Source organism: Cololabis saira, chromosome 13 (genome assembly GCF_033807715.1).
Source record: "Cololabis saira isolate AMF1-May2022 chromosome 13, fColSai1.1, whole genome shotgun sequence".
Taxonomy (NCBI): Eukaryota; Metazoa; Chordata; class Actinopteri; order Beloniformes; family Belonidae; genus Cololabis; species Cololabis saira.
In genome coordinates this window covers 10816807-10832733 of record NC_084599.1, presented here as the reverse complement: position 1 = coordinate 10832733, position 15927 = coordinate 10816807, and the positions used below count along the sequence as shown (strand labels likewise).

The 15927-nt window shown below is 40.4% G+C and overlaps 2 protein-coding genes across 2 annotated transcripts; one reads left to right on the top strand and one right to left on the bottom strand.

Annotated features, from left to right (window-relative positions):
* On the bottom strand, positions 1 to 5020 carry rex1bd (required for excision 1-B domain containing). Its single transcript, XM_061737020.1, has 5 exons — positions 4886 to 5020; positions 4300 to 4382; positions 1539 to 1743; positions 597 to 685; positions 1 to 380 (listed from the first exon to the last, which is right to left on the bottom strand). The coding sequence occupies exons 1-5, from the start codon at positions 4886 to 4888 to the stop codon at positions 308 to 310; spliced, it is 453 nt and encodes a 150-aa protein (XP_061593004.1). The 5' UTR covers positions 4889 to 5020; the 3' UTR covers positions 1 to 307.
* Positions 5021 to 7224: 2204 nt separating this feature from the next.
* On the top strand, positions 7225 to 11240 carry fam78bb (family with sequence similarity 78 member Bb). Its single transcript, XM_061737019.1, has 2 exons — positions 7225 to 7818; positions 10086 to 11240. The coding sequence occupies exons 1-2, from the start codon at positions 7442 to 7444 to the stop codon at positions 10606 to 10608; spliced, it is 900 nt and encodes a 299-aa protein (XP_061593003.1). The 5' UTR covers positions 7225 to 7441; the 3' UTR covers positions 10609 to 11240.
* Positions 11241 to 15927: the final 4687 nt, after the last annotated feature.

The window sequence follows — 15927 nt, the reverse complement described above, 5'->3', positions numbered from 1 at the left end:
TTTATTATGTAAAAAATGCAACTCATCATGTACACAAAGGTAGTTGAACATCTTAAAATGATTTAAGTCATAAACGGTGCCTCTCGCTGTGGCTTTTCTTTTTTTTTTCTTTTTTGGCTGAGCAGTGCAGTAAAACAAGCATGACTACACATACAGACCCAGGCCTCTGCAGCAGAGAGCAGGGTGGAGCCACAGGCAGATCAATAAAAGCAGCTGAGGAGGCAGAGATGGAAGATGCAGCGGGGTGGAGTCGACCTGTCACATCACGATGTCAAAGGGCTGCAGCTCACTTCCCTCTGCTCAGCTGTCAATCACACTCCTCTGAATCATACTTGAAGTCCTGCATGATCTCACTTAGAGCCTCTTGGTTCTTGATGATCCTGAACAAGGAAAGAGCAGATACACCTTTATTTTATAACCCCAAATGTGCATTAGTTATGACCCAGGAAAATAAAATTACAGTTGCAGCAAAATATAATCTCATACATGGTTCCAGTCTCTCTGATCTGAGCAGGACGCTGGTTTTACACGAGTGAGTGAATGTGCCAACAGGGAGCTGAGACAGCAAACATTGGAGTGATAAAAGCTGCTCTTACTCGTGTTTGATCTCCTGAATCTTTTCTTGACAGTCTTCATCCTCTGGGTGATCCTGGGCCTGTTGTTTGGCGAGCTGCAGTTTGGCTGTCTGTTCACAGTGCACATCAGATATGATTTATGCAAACCACCCATCAGGAAAGAATAGCAGACAGACAGGGGTCAAATTCCAGGATAATAGGAGCTTAAAAGTGCATGCTCCAGAATGTGTGAAGCTCTGAGGTACTGACTGGAAGAAATGATAGTCATCTGATTAACAATGTAAGAAAAAAAATTTAATTAATTTGTTGTCCATTAAACATTTAAGTAAAAGTTTCCCTTCAATAGTCAAATGTATTAAATATTATTATATGTTTATAACTTCTATTGTCTGGTAAAAAGACTGCATCATTAACATGACAGAAACAACACAATTATGAAATATCTCACATGAGAACTCTGCCTCCTTGTGGTCAAACTGTAGAATTGCATTTAAGGTTAAAAAGCTCAAACTCCAGAAAGGACAGATTTCACAAACATTTTCTTGAAGACAAGAGGCTGAACCACTGCTAATAACAGCATCGTTTATCAACATTGTAAAAATGTTAAAAGACTGTACAAAGAAACTGACAATTATAAATTACACAGATGTATTTAGTTGTTTATCATTTTGATATTAGGTTTTGATGTAATTTTCTTTGATTTTCAGATATAAGTTGATTTAATCACACTCATTAAAACATCTCTAGCTTTTCTACATTAAGTTGACTGTTATTAATCCTTAAGTAAAAATCTACACCTTTTCCACGACAAACAGCAAATGTAAATTGTTGAAAAATGAGGGCATCAAATCCATCATCCCACCATGTAGATACAATTGTGTAAAATCAAATCAATGAATATTTATTTTGTCTTGTGCAATGCTATCTTCTAGACTCATTAGGAAAAGGAAAACTTGGACCAACCAGTTCAAGTTTCTGCTTCTCTTTGCTCTGCAGCTTCTCCATGTGCTCAGAGAGAGCTGGTCGGTCGAACTCGTGGTGCAGTCTCCCCTTGATCTCCAGGATTTCCTTGGAAATGCCGCTGAAGGCCTGCGTTATTTCATGGACCAACTGCTTGTAGTGGTCAAAGTCATAATGTGGCCCTGTCCTCAAGTAGGCCTCGTGTCCCCTGGAAGGCGTTCAGCGGCCAAAACAAAAGAAACACAAAAGAGAAAAACTCAATCCCGACAAACAATTGAACCATGTGTCATGTTGTTTCTGTGAACTGTGGAGACCGAGGCAAAATGTGATCAGGAAATTACACACATGAGAAAGGATGAAAAGAAAAAAAAACAAAACCAGTGATATTCTCTCATTTTGTAGATAATATCTTCCATGAGTGACAAACTGGGTTGAGATGTGGTGACTATAAAGACTACAGCATATGATTTCCATCACTCAAGCTCATGAAACCATTCAGTGACCCCACCGTTCCCTGGAAAAGACACCACAGAAACCTCTAGGAGCTGCATCTAGTTATCAGAAAGCTGGAGGACATGGTCAAAAAATGACATCTCTGTACTTTTAAACTAAATGCTTACTGAAGGTTAAACAATATACAGTAAACAAAAAAATAAATGTCTGACTTGTTACATTTTTAAAACAATATTACAAAAAAAAGAAATCCAGATTGAAAATAAATAATTTGTGAGAATACTTTCAATTAAAAAAACTACCACACATTGAGCACATTTTACCTTTGTTACGGCATCATGAGTTTGTGAAGAAATCTTCATTAACTTCATATGTCTAGAGCAGGGGTATTCAACTAGATTAGGCCGGGGGCCACATCTGCAAAAGGACTGTATGGAGAAGGCCGCACAATTTGAAAATGTGGGGGTTTTCAAAATGTATTCTGCACTCAAAGACGAAGACTTATGTAAATATAATACATTTGTATTATACATTTGAATATATCTAGTTTACATATGAATTATGTATTAATTGTCTCCAGATTTAGTAATTGTGAATGTTAAATATAATATTCAGATAAAGAAATACTATTTTGAATGCAAGTTCATTTTGAAACCATGCATTGTGCAAACTTAATGAAATTGATATTGACCTACTTTTAATAAAACACGCCATAATGACAAAGCACCACTTTCCACCAAGATTTCCTTATTTGAATATTATATTAAGCATTGAGCACAACCATTTTAGTCCATAGTAGCCAGTTATAAAAATATTATTTAAAAAAAAAAAAAAAAAAAATTTCAACAAACACCCCCTTTTTTGAAATATGACCAGGGGCCACATAAAAGCTCCTGGCGGGCCGCATGTGGCCCGCGGGCCGCCAATTGAATATCCCTGGTCTAGAGACTTTGCATTTTTATCTCGCTTTTCTTGGAAAAAAGGTTCAGGTTTCGTCAAATTGTGTGTTGATCTCCTGTCTAGAGCTCTTTTTTCGGTCATTCTGGAGTTTTTGATTGGACTGAGGTTGGGACTCTGACTGGGCCGTTGCAAGACTGTGATTTTCCTTTTCTGAAGCCATGTCTTTGTTGGTTTTGATGAGTCCTTTTGTCTTTGTCATGTAGGAATGTGAAATTCTTATACATATTTAGGTGTTTTGACAGACGACAGATAGTTTTGGACCACAATATCTTGGCATCTGAAGCTGTTAATTTTCCTGTGTATTTTGACAATTTACCCTGGACCAGCCATAGACATCAGTCCAAAACCATAATGCTGCCCCCACAACACTTCACTGGTGTTCTTTAGTATTGGTTTTCCACCAAACATACCTGTCAGAATTAAGGCCAAAATATCATACAAAAGGGGTTTAAGCAGAATCACTTTAATTAGTGACATTTGTTTGCCATTTCACCATAGGTCTAGTTTTGAATGTGATGGTTAACTCTGAAGACAGAGCTCATATTATGAAAGGATGAGCAGAAGTTTGCAATCAGGGTGTTGTAGTTTTTTATTTATTTATCATTTAAAATGTTATTTTCACTGAATTTTTGTTTGGTGTAAGATCACTTATAATATGTAACAAGGCTGACATGTATGTCGTCATTTCATACTTATATTTTAAATAACTGCAATTTCATAAGGTAGACTTTTTATACCCCCTGTATAATTAAGTATTGTCTCTAACCTCTTATAACAACATTACAGTTGTTTCTAGGTAGAGTGCCTACCTACTGCTCCGTCGATATTCTGTATTTTAACATCCCCAGCTTGGACAGACTGGAACTGGGAACAGCAGAGCAAAAGGCCACCGTGAGAGTGCTTTGGTACGGGGGACCAGCCCACCGCAGCACCGCAGTTGAAACAATGCATGCTTTCACATTAGTCTTCAATAGGACCTAAAAATGTGTTTGATTTTTAACTGGTCCGGACTGAAAACATGCTAGATATAGTGTCAAAGTTGCTAAGTTGGCAACACTGCTGCACTGCCAGTGGGTTTGTTTGGCTTGTTCAGCCACTGAATCACGTCACGTAAAAACCGCTTGTGATAAGCTGAGAGAAAAAGGCAATGACGATGCAGCCCTCAGGTACATTGAGTGTGAGAAACTCTGAGGAAACTGAGGAAAATAAGGGGTGTTTCTTTGTGATGCAGCTCATGAAATAAAACAGAAGAGTTGTTGTCAACTGTAAGTGATATTGCATGTAGTTGTGACTCGAGATCACAATTTTTTAACGCTGTATTGCGCAGCCTTAACTCTGAGACTAAACTTACTCTTCAAAGAGCAGATACGTCTCTACCCGCTCAGACTGGAGATGATAAAACCTCTGGATCAGGGCCTTCAAGTCTGACGGGGCCTGGATGAAAGTAACATATTAAAGAAAGTTTAGAAAATAGTACATAAATAAATACAATGGAGTCACTTTAATGTGTTTGCAAAGAGATAGCTTTAATATCTACCCAAAACTAAATGTCAAATGTTTATTATATATAGTATAAATATAAAGGAAGCAATATACTATCACACTATATATAACTGAACTTTTGAAATTATTTTAAGTTCTATTCTTTATAAGCTGCACTTTAACACACTACATTGTGCATACTGGTATTTATATAGACTAAAACTTGGAAAACACCAATAAGCACTTTTTTTTAAACACAGTACAGTAAACAGTTACACAAGTCAGATTTATATTACATTTAAGTGATATTTATGTCACATTTCAGTTTGATTTAAGCAGATTCATCTTCAGTCTGTGAACGCTTGTCATTAGCTCGACTTAGCTCAGCACATGTACAGGGCTGAGATTTGAGACTCTACCACATGAAATTGTGGCACAAAATACAAGATACTCACCATGGTTTCCTGATATAGACACTACCAGGGACTTCTGATCGTTTATATGAGCAACATGTTTATATTTCGTAAATAAACCACGTTTGTTTACTTTCCAATGAGACAGCAGACAGCATGGTCCCTCGCCCGGAAATTACGACACGTATTCAGCTCTCCTTCAAAATAAAAGCTCTCCTCCCAAACTCATTTTACGTGAATACTCGTGTTTCGTCTTTTTTTCTAAACACTGTCAAACACATAACTTTTTTTCTGTATGTATAACTCTAAATTAAATTACTGTTACATATCTGTAACATTTTTTTATGCTGGCGATTGCAAATAGAGTTTAAGGATTAAAATATAAAGCCCAATACAGTACAACATCTGTATTTGCATTTTATCAAGAGTCTGGCCCATATTAAATGAAGTCAAAGCAGGCCACTGATGAATTATTAATGTCTGGTGAAACTTAAAATATAATATTTTCCCCTCACAGAGAGTCTGATCACGGTACAATTTTTATGGAGTAATATATAATCAATAACCAGTTCAGTTTACTATTTTACGTAAGAAAAATAGAAGTGAATACACTACATATTTTAAAATTGAAATGATAGGTTCATAAATATTATATGAAATGGATTGTGGATATCTATCCAAACAGAATAAAAGTGGAGCTGGCTATTATAAGTGACTCATATCTGCCAAAAAAATAAACGACTTATGCAAAACATATCCGGTTAATCTTCACACTTTAAGGGCTATGGAATAAATGAATATTTCTCATATTACGTTTACATAATTACAAAGTCGTACGAATTACTTCAGAGTAAAACCTTTTTTAAATGATGAATGTTATGAAAAGTAGTGCCCCAGTATTTAATCTCATAGAGACAACACAAACAAAGAGTCTGCTATTTATTTGATTTTATTTTTCCTAAGTTTCCACTTGGCATCTGGAGTTAAGCAAGGTAAAGTGCCATTGCTTATCCAGTAAAGTCAATGACTTTCAATCCAGTACAGCTATAACTCCACCTGCTGTGTAAAATGGACAGATACTACCGTGAGATGCTGATCATTTTATTTTGAAATGTAATTTGCCTCAAACAGCTGACTGTCAGTAACCAATTGATGGATCCTTTAGTGGAAACTCTTCCTCTTTCAGTTTTAGCTAATTATTAAAACCATATTAACAGTAAAGAGTGGTGAATGCAGACATCTCGCTTATCAATATGAATATAGAATTCCATTTTTTTTTTTCTTGAGATGAATTGAAACCTGGTTCAATTTATCTTGGAGAATATATGCACTGGTTTAATTTGGTCTACAGATCTACTGGAGTTTATCTAAGCTTTTGTACGCTTTGTAGTGTATTTATTTATGTATTTATTTATTTTGGTTTGAAAAAACATGATTCTAAAAGGGAAGAAGGCAGTTGTGGAGCTGCTCCTGTGCAGAAGTGGGTCCTCCTCATGCCGCGTTCCATTTACCTCGGAAATCGGAACTGGGAACTGGGAATGGCAGCCATCTTGGAATGGTAACTCGGGGGTGGATAAGCTTCTCCCACTTTCCAGTAGGAAATCCCACTTCGAGGGGTGTTCCAGTTGAAAATTCCTACTCGGAACTAGGAAATTCCGACTTCCGAGGACAAATGGAACGCGGCATCAGATCCTCCTCCGCCGTTCATTGGTCCATGCAGCATCTTCAGCACCACGCACACTGAACAGTGACACATATGGATGATTTATGGTTCCGCGTTACACCAACGCAGGGCCCACGCCGTACGGCTGCGCGTCGCCGCGTACCCTACGGCGTAGGCTCTGCGTCGATTTAACGCAAAACCATAATTCAGGCTACAGCCGCGCAGCCTCCATCAAATGAGTATGTCGCGCCGCGGATGCTGCTGCACATCCCGGTTACTATGACTATTTACTGGCCAGCAGTGCCATTGTTTCGTCCATCTATGAGAAGACTTTACATTGGGGAACATTTATGATTCATTGTCTCCTCTCTCGGTTTGATGCATAGGACAACCCCGCCGGTGCTGTTAAACTCTGAATGAAGGATGTGTTTCCCTCCTTCACGGATCCTTCTCGGATTCATTTATGGTATCGGGTTTCCCTTAATTCCGTGGAGCAGACAGGCATGACGGGCTCCAGTAGCGCCGCCGTGCAGGGTTTGTGCGGCTGCAGCATCATCTCATGCACCGCGCTGCATCAGCACCGGCTCCCTGCACGCCTCTGGTGACATGACAGCTCGGGCCAGAAAGAAGAGGATCAAAGGCTACGGACAGGGGGTTACAACAAGAGGTCAGATCTTTAAAAAGAGGGCACCCACAAACCGACAGCCGGGATTGTTTGCGTGGAGAGGATCCAAACATACACCTGCGTCTAGAATCCAGCATTAACCCGTGCAGGGCTGCAGCCTCTCTGCAGAGAGGTCAGAGCAAAGGGGTCAGACACTGAACCTGATGATCCTGATCCCACTCATCATCATGCTGTGATCCCACTTCAAGCCTTATTCATACACTCTGTTTTTTTGGGCCTTCAATCTCTGCCTTATACACGTCTCATCTTGATGCACGGCCTCATAGTGTTGTTACTGGTCAAGTCCCAGCCAGCTGCGAGCTTCCCCAGGCCTGTGCGGCTCACCTGGCTGCTGCTGACCATCACCTTCACCTGCACGGCCATGGGCTGCATCCAGAGCATCGCCTGTAACAAGTCGCGCATCAAGCGCGAGAACATCGCCGTGCAGGACCTGTGCGCCGCCATCGACCACTGCCCCACCGTCATCGAGGAGAACTCGCCCATCGTGCTCCGGTACAAGACGCCCTATTTCAAAGCCTCTGCAAGGATCGTCATGCCCCCGATTCCTCGCAGCGAGACGTGGGTGCTGGGCTGGATCCAGGCTTGCACCCACATGGAATTTTACAACACCTACGGCGACGTCGGCATGTAAGTTCACACCTCTGTCACCTGCAGAAGAAGGGAAGGGGGTGTGTGTGCGGTTTTTTTTTGTTTTTAATTTATGTCTTACAATGCCTGTTTTTTTGCATGTGCATCACACTGTGTTGGAGCATTTGTGCACGCAGCAGGTTAAATGTACTTGCCAGCCTTGTTCATTCAAACGCCCACCGACAGATTCTGTTCCTGTGACTCTGGCACCTAAATAGAAATGGAGGTGCTATTAGAGAGAGTAATCAACATTTGTTGCTCTCGAACTTAAAATTGTGCCTCTGGAGACATGTCAACACACACACACACACACACACACACACACACACACACACACACACACACACACACACACACACACACACACACACACACACACACACACACACACACACACACACACACACACACACACGCACACACGTATGTGAGTGGGTGCTTAATCCTGCATGGTTGTAGGTACTGTATATTATAAGGCGATATATTCCCAAGCGGAACAACAAATGCAAAGAAGTGAGGTGGGAAACCAGACATTAAACTATGGGCACAATGAACAGATGACATAATCCACTGACACAAGTGACAGAAATATTTACATTGGCATGCAGAAGTTTGGGAACCAAAATAAAAAAAAAAATGATAATGCTGATGCTGCCAAGTGAGTTGAAGATTTAGGTCATTTGGGACCTCCCCCGAGGAGAAACAATATAAATCCCAAATCTTAAAACTTGTTAAGGCTTTATTACAAGCCAACCAGTTCATTAGGCCTCTCAAATATTCCGACCCACTGAACCATTTGCCAGCAAAGGTTTCCCTAAACATTTCCGAAACTGCCTTAGCTGACAAAGCTAGAAAGTGATTAGAAGATAAGGGGGGTAACAGTTCCCCCAGATAGTGCTGTGATAAGTGGGAGTTAACATAACTTTAGAGGCTTGGTTGAAGTCTTAAAGAATAAGAAAACTTTGTGAGGAAGAAAAAATCTGTATGAAAGGGAGAATAAAACCCCGGCTTGCACTGCAAAATGAACTGGAAGATTGAATGGGGCTGAGAGAGCTGGCACACTGATCTACCAGTCAGTCACAGCTTCACAAAAACCTTCACACAGTCATTAGAAGTAAACTTTACATACATGCTCACCACACAAATCCACTTCAAAAGAACATTTAGACAAATCTGATGCAAAGTGGAACCAAGTCATAGATGCTGAAAGAGAAAATGTGTAGGATGCAAGGTGGAAAGGTGGGTATCTGGGTATCTATCTATCTATCTATCTATCTATCTATCTATCTATCTATCTATCTATCTATCTATCCATCTATCTATATATCTATATATCTATCTATCTATCTATCTATCTATCTATCTATCTATCTATCTATCTATCTATCTATCTATCTATCTATCTATCTATCTATCTATCTATCTATCTATCTATCTATCTATCTATCTATCTATCTATCTATCTATCTATCTATCTATCTATCTATCTATCTATCTATCTATATAGAAAAGTTACTAAGTTTGTTTGTTGTTGTTTTTTGAATCTATGAAAAAGCAAGAGTGATTTATTGGACAATATTCTCAGCTGTTTTTGTACATTTTTAATGCATCAGAAAACAAATGAATGTGTGTGTATTTAATGTCTTTTACTTCCTTTGAACTTTTTTTTTAACAACTTTATTTATCATTTTTCCATATCAAAAACATCGGCATCATTAGTTATGCATTTCTTACAAAAGTTGTAACCCCCCCTCCAGGTAGCATCCCCACTAACACATCAAAAAGGAAAAAAAAAAAAAAAAAAGGACAAACAGGAAAGACTCAAATCTGTGTCGATCATTAAAGTCCTAACACCAACATTTTGGACCTTTGGCATAGAAAGAAAAAAATTCCAACCGTCAGGATATGGGCATTAAAAATATTTTTAGGCAAGAAGTTAAGCAAAAGGCCGGCTCTTGATATGACTTATGAACTGTGACCAGGTTCTGTTATATTTATCCTATTTATCCAACCCGTGTACTGTATACCTAATTTTTTCCAGAGCCAACCCCGACATCACCTCTCTAATCCAATGAACATATGAAGGAGGGTTTTTCCCCTTCCAATTCAGCAGTATCAGACCTTCCTTTGAACTTTTAACAATAATATACATGTCATTGATGAATATAATATAGTCAGCTTTGGCGTCTCAGACGCTAAGATCTCAGTGAAGCCAAGTAGCCCAGGACTGTCATGGCTTTCAGTCTCACACTCCTCTCTCCAACCAGGTCGAGCTGGGAGCTGCCTCAGCTGCGAGAAGGTCTGGTGAGGGCCATCAGCGACTCAGACGGCATCAGCTACCCCTGGTACGGAAACACCACAGAGACCGTTACCATCGTCGGCCCTACTTCTAAGCCATCCCGCTTCATCGTCAGTATGAACGACAACTTTTACCCCAGCGTCACCTGGGCCGTCCCAGTCAGTGAATCCAACACGCCCTTACTGACAAACATCAAACGGGACCAGAGCTTCACCACCTGGCTGGTGGCGCTGAACACCACGTCTAAGGAAAAGATCCTGCTCCACACCATCAAGTGGAGAATGAGGGTGGATATCGTGGTGGATCCGTCCCTACCTTTGGGTTCCAGAGCCAGACTGGTTGGGCGGATATATCAGGATCAGCCACGGGTGCTGACTCGCATGGAGCCCATCCCTCTGAATGCCATGGGGAGGCCAAATGCCAACGATGCCCAGGTTCTGATGTGGAGGCCGAGGAGGGGCCCTCCGCTTGTTGTCATACCACCCAAGTAGAAACAACAAGACCATCTAAATTGGCCCCTTTTTTGATATCTCACAGTAGGCCACATCTGTCATGTAACAGATGACCCAAAAAGATGAAGAAAGACTAAAGCAGACAAATGGAGGTTTTAAAGGAGACATATTATGCATTTTCGTCCCGCAAGTTGAAACTAGATCCTGAGGTCCGTGCCATAGAGTACTACAGCTCCCCTTTCAATCATGAACTAACAGCTTCTTTCATAGCAGCTGGTTTTAGGGGGTGTAGTGAGCTATCCAACCCCAGTCTTTCTCTTCCATGGCTTGTGCCTTATTTGAGATCTGTCCTACAGCTTTGAGCTCCCATGCAAATGAAATTTGGACACAAATTACTCTTAGTTCCTCGAAGCATATTCTTATAAAATGCGAGAACATAAATAAGCTGAGGGCTCACACTAGAAATTTGAAGCATATTTGACTAGCAATTTTACTCTGAAATACTCAAAATTCTCTCCCTTCCTCCATGGACAGTTGATACTAATTGTTGCAAGTTGCGTGTTGAACTGGGTTGTTTAAACACTGCACAACAGATGGGAATATTGAAGTTAGGAAAAAGCTATCTAATTAGTTAAAATAGTTTAAAGTGTTCAACACAACACAATAAACAATTTAAAAAACAACAAAAACTATAAACGCTAGAACACAAAATACAATAAAAGTACAAAACAAGAAATAAAACCAGTAAAGAGGACAATAAGAGCAGTAAAGAGAGCAGTCTCATGTTGGGTCGAAGGCCAGAGCATAAAAATGGGTTTTCAAAGGGGTTTTATAAATGGGGCAGTGATGATGCAGCGGAGGAGAGATGTGAGGAGCAGCGACTGCAGACGCTCTGTCCCCTCTGTCCTTCCGCCCAGACCTCGGTATCTCCAGACGGATCTGATCAGCTGATCCGAGGCACCGGGCTGGCGAATAGGAAGAGAGCAGCTCAGGGACGTACGCCGTGGTGAGACCGTTTAAGGATTTAAAAACAAATAGAAGAATCTTAAAATGATCTCTAAAATGTGCAGGCAGCCAGCGATACTGATCCTGGCATTGTGCTTTAGTGCTACACCAGACCAAAACTGCATCATAATAATAGGCTCGATAAATCTCAGACTCCACGGCCACTGCTTTCCTCTGTTTTGTTTATGTTTTTAGAGGCTAATGTCAAGAAATATTGCTCAGAAGTTTGTTCTTGTGAAGCCAGAACTGCTGTTGCTGCTAATGGTGAATTCAAGTAGGAGCTGCCAGCTTCTGGCTGTGAGAAAAAGAGCCAATTATAAATCACATCGTTAGCTGGGATATGAGACTTTCAAGTTAAGTCAATCTTAAAACTGCTGATGAGAATTTGCTGATAATAGTAAAGCTATTTCCGAGTTAAGTAAACGCAGCAGGATTAGAAGCTGAGGTGGGCCAAAGACGGGGATGGGGAGACTGGAATAGCTCACTGAAAGACTTTTTTTTTCTCATTTAAACCTATGGCGGACCCAGAGTGCCAGGTGTGCAATTTCTGACTTGGTTGTGACTTCAGGCACCTAAACGATCCACTCTGACGAAGGAATAAAGGATCTTGTTCATAATATGTCCCCTTTAAAAGCAGGCGGAGACTCGTGTTCGCTGATGGCACAGGTCAGAGTTGAAATCCTACGGGGACAGCTGCCTTAACTTCCCCACCACTGCCTTTGACGATTCCAGAAAGTGTTAAGTCTTTGCTTCTGGTGCTGTTGAGCCATCGAGCATGCAGGTATTTAGTCCAACACGGCACGTGACAGCAAAGCACTGTGTAATTACGGTAAAAACCCGCCATCAGTGCTGGGATGTAAACTAAAACCTGCGCTGTAGCTACTCAGGCTCAGAGAGACATGATGGAGCCTTTGCACGGGCAGTTTCAAAAAGATTTAACCCAGACAAGGTGTTACTACAACAGCATTGTGGAGTTTATTGATTATAGAGAGTGATATCTATAATATGAACCGGATTATGTGAGTGTGGATGGTTGTGTGTTTTCTATATTGGAACCCCAAGGTCGGGTCCAGGTTTGCTGCTGTGTCACACCAGACTGCCTCATACTCATACACACACTCATACATACACCAGGGGCCTCATTCGTGAACGTGGTACATTGCTTGGTAGATTTGAACGATTTTGAGTACGCCGATATCTACTTCATTTTGATATGAAAGCAGAACTATAACTATAATAACATGTCAGATGGTCTCTCTCTCTCTCTTACACACACAGACATAAATGAAGCCATGTAGAGAGATTTCTCTCTCCTACCACAAATGGCCAGTTCATCAAGCTGCAGAGATTCTCCCGTTCTGCCTTTCAAAAGCCAGAGATGCCTGTTGATGACAGCCCGCTACAGCAAAACATGCCTTTCCCTTCCCCGTGCCCAGATAATCAGATTTGTGAGGTGAGGAAGAACAGTTGCTCCTGTTATGAGTCTAGGTTCACTACAAGGGGACTACAAGAAACTCCAATATATATTTACTGCTCTGTAGTATAAAAACTGCTCTGAGAGAAAATGACGGCACGGTGCAGGGGCGTCAATTGGGTATGGTAAGGTATGGCAGCCAAAAAAATCTCATTACATTTAAGACAAGACTCAAAAACAAACATTTTCACCTGTTTCAACTAGATTTTCACTTAAAATAAGTGGAAAAATCTGCCAGTGGAACAAGATTTTTTTGCTTGTAATGAGAAGATAAATCTTGTCCCACTGGCAGATTTTTCTACTTATTTCAAGTGAAAATTTACTTGAAACAGGTGAAAATGGTCAAATAAGTTATTTTTCTGGTGATGACTCTTGTTTTAAGTGTAATGAGATTTTTTGACTAAAAATTAGACATTTTAACTAGAAATAAGACAAATATTCCTGGTAAGATTTTGAGTTTTTGCAGTGAGTGAGACTGCATTTGAAAAAGTTCCCATTTTCTTGACCACACAGATAAGCTACATAGACTTCTGTGATGAGTATTTGCTGGACGTGTTGATTGATACTCTAGTTAAGTTCTGTGACTCGTAAGTCGTAACCTTGCCATACCTTAGCTTCCACTGAATTGACGCCACTGGCACGGTGGGTTGATCATAGCTCACAGCGAGGAAGGTTTCTGGTTTGAATCCTGGCACGTGTTAGGCTGACTGGTGACACTGAAGTGTCCATAGGAATGAGTGTGGATGGCTGTTCGTCTGTGTGTAACCAGGACAGGGTGTACCTCTGCTTTTCAAATGAATGCAACTGTTTGGAAAGACTCAATCTCTGTATTACTTTTAAATGAATACAAAGACGGCTGCAGGATGTGGCGGTTAGCAACCTCTCCCAGTCCCGGTGCGTGACTACCCGTGTCTGTGTGGGTTTTCTACAGGTATTCTGGCTTTTTTTTCCCGCGATCCAAAAACCTAGATGAGAGGCTGATTGGTGATTCTAAATTTTTCACGTTTTTGGCCGATGTTGTCTAGTGTCGTTTGTCTCACAGCGTCCACAGCGTCCTCTGCCCTCTTGCCCAGCATGACAGTCCATGGGCCAGACCCCAACATTTAATTTGTCAGTACCACTCAAGGTGACCAAACTTACTTATGATTTTTGAAATGATCCATGTCTATAGATGATATTTTGGTATGATAACCTTCCTGAGTGGCAGCTGTATCGTAGTTATCAGCTCATGAAGTTAAAACCCCCTTCAGAAAATTACATTTTAGAAGCTGGTGCATATCCTGGTTTAGACTCATGTACAGGATATCTGTCAATGTTTCACTATATTGTCTTTTCTATCATTTTAAAGGGGACATTTTAAGCATTCATTCAAGCTAAGATGTGAATCTTTCTGACCAACATAGAGGTCCCTGCAGCTATTTAAACTATAAACAACACACATTTTTACACAATTTTCGCCTAAATGATATACTATCTTTTAGCCCTGTGTCAACTAGGAACAACAGAGACATAAAATACAAAAGCTGGAATACTCACAGGACCATAAGGATTCAGGAAATGTATAATGTACCCATACTATATTGTTGTTTCCGGTCATTGTGAGCCTTAAACTAGAAGAGCATCATTAGGCTCCTATGAAACTATAACAGCCACTACTAGGCTAATGTCACTAACTGGTCTTTATCATCAAATACACAACATAAAGGACATAACAATGAGATAAAGAATCAGCTTAGTTTTATAAACAACATTAGAGACACAAAATACAAAAAAAAAAAAAAAAATACAAAAACTGGAATACTCACAGGACCATAAGGATTCAGGAAATGTATAATAAACCCAATTTAGAATCATCAATTAACCTTAAGGGGTCTGGGTAACTTCATGAGCTGATAACTATGATACAGCTGCAACTCAGGAAGGGTTATCATACCAAAATATCATCTATAGACATGGATCATTTCAAAAATCATAAGTAAGTTTGGTCACTTTGAGTGGTGCTGATATCTGGTCTGGCCCATGGACTATGAGCTGTGATAAGCTCCAGCATCCCCTCCAGCATCCCCCGGTGGCCCTGGACGTGACAAAACGGGTATTTGTAAATGGATGTATAATAGAAAGATAGCACACCAAATGCTATAAATAAGAAATTAATTATGAGTTTGTGTTGCTGAAATAACGAATGCTGCTTTTGAATGGGACAACGGCAGCAGCATTAATGGTGCCTTCACAGTTGTGCAAGTTGCACGTGCACTTATGCATCTCACATCATCACAGATGCTGACTTTTTAACTGTGGGCTCATAACAAGCAAGAAGGTCCCGCTTCCTCTTTAGCCTGGAGGATGCAGCATCAATAAGACAGTTGTCAGCTTTCAAATCAGTTCATCTCTAATGAGCTCGGCCGCAGTGAAGACAGAGCTTTTCTAGGTGTCAAATAGATGTTTTTCTTTGCATAGTACAGATTCAGTTTGGAGCAGTGGCTGAAGTGGCGAGCTGTTTTCACTGACAGTGGTTCTCAGAGGTGTTTCTGTGCCGAGCTTGTGATGCCCACTGCAGACCTGGATCTGTTTTTCATGCAAAATCGCCTGAATCACCAATTTATGTTGTTTTTCAGCCCTCGTCCCCTTGAATACAGAGGTTTGTCGAGATTCTCTATACCGTCAGCATAATATGTAAAGAGGAATTTTCCAGTTTTCATGTTGAGAAACATTATTCCTGTAGCTTAAAAAGTTAGACTTGGTCTCTCAGAGAGAGGAGAACCCTTTTTTATTCCCACGTCACTGATGTGCAGCTAGATAGCTCACTGGGTTCAGAGTATTAAAAAAAACCACTTTTCCAGTTTTGTTGTTGTATTGGGTCAAACGTTTTAAAAACTGAC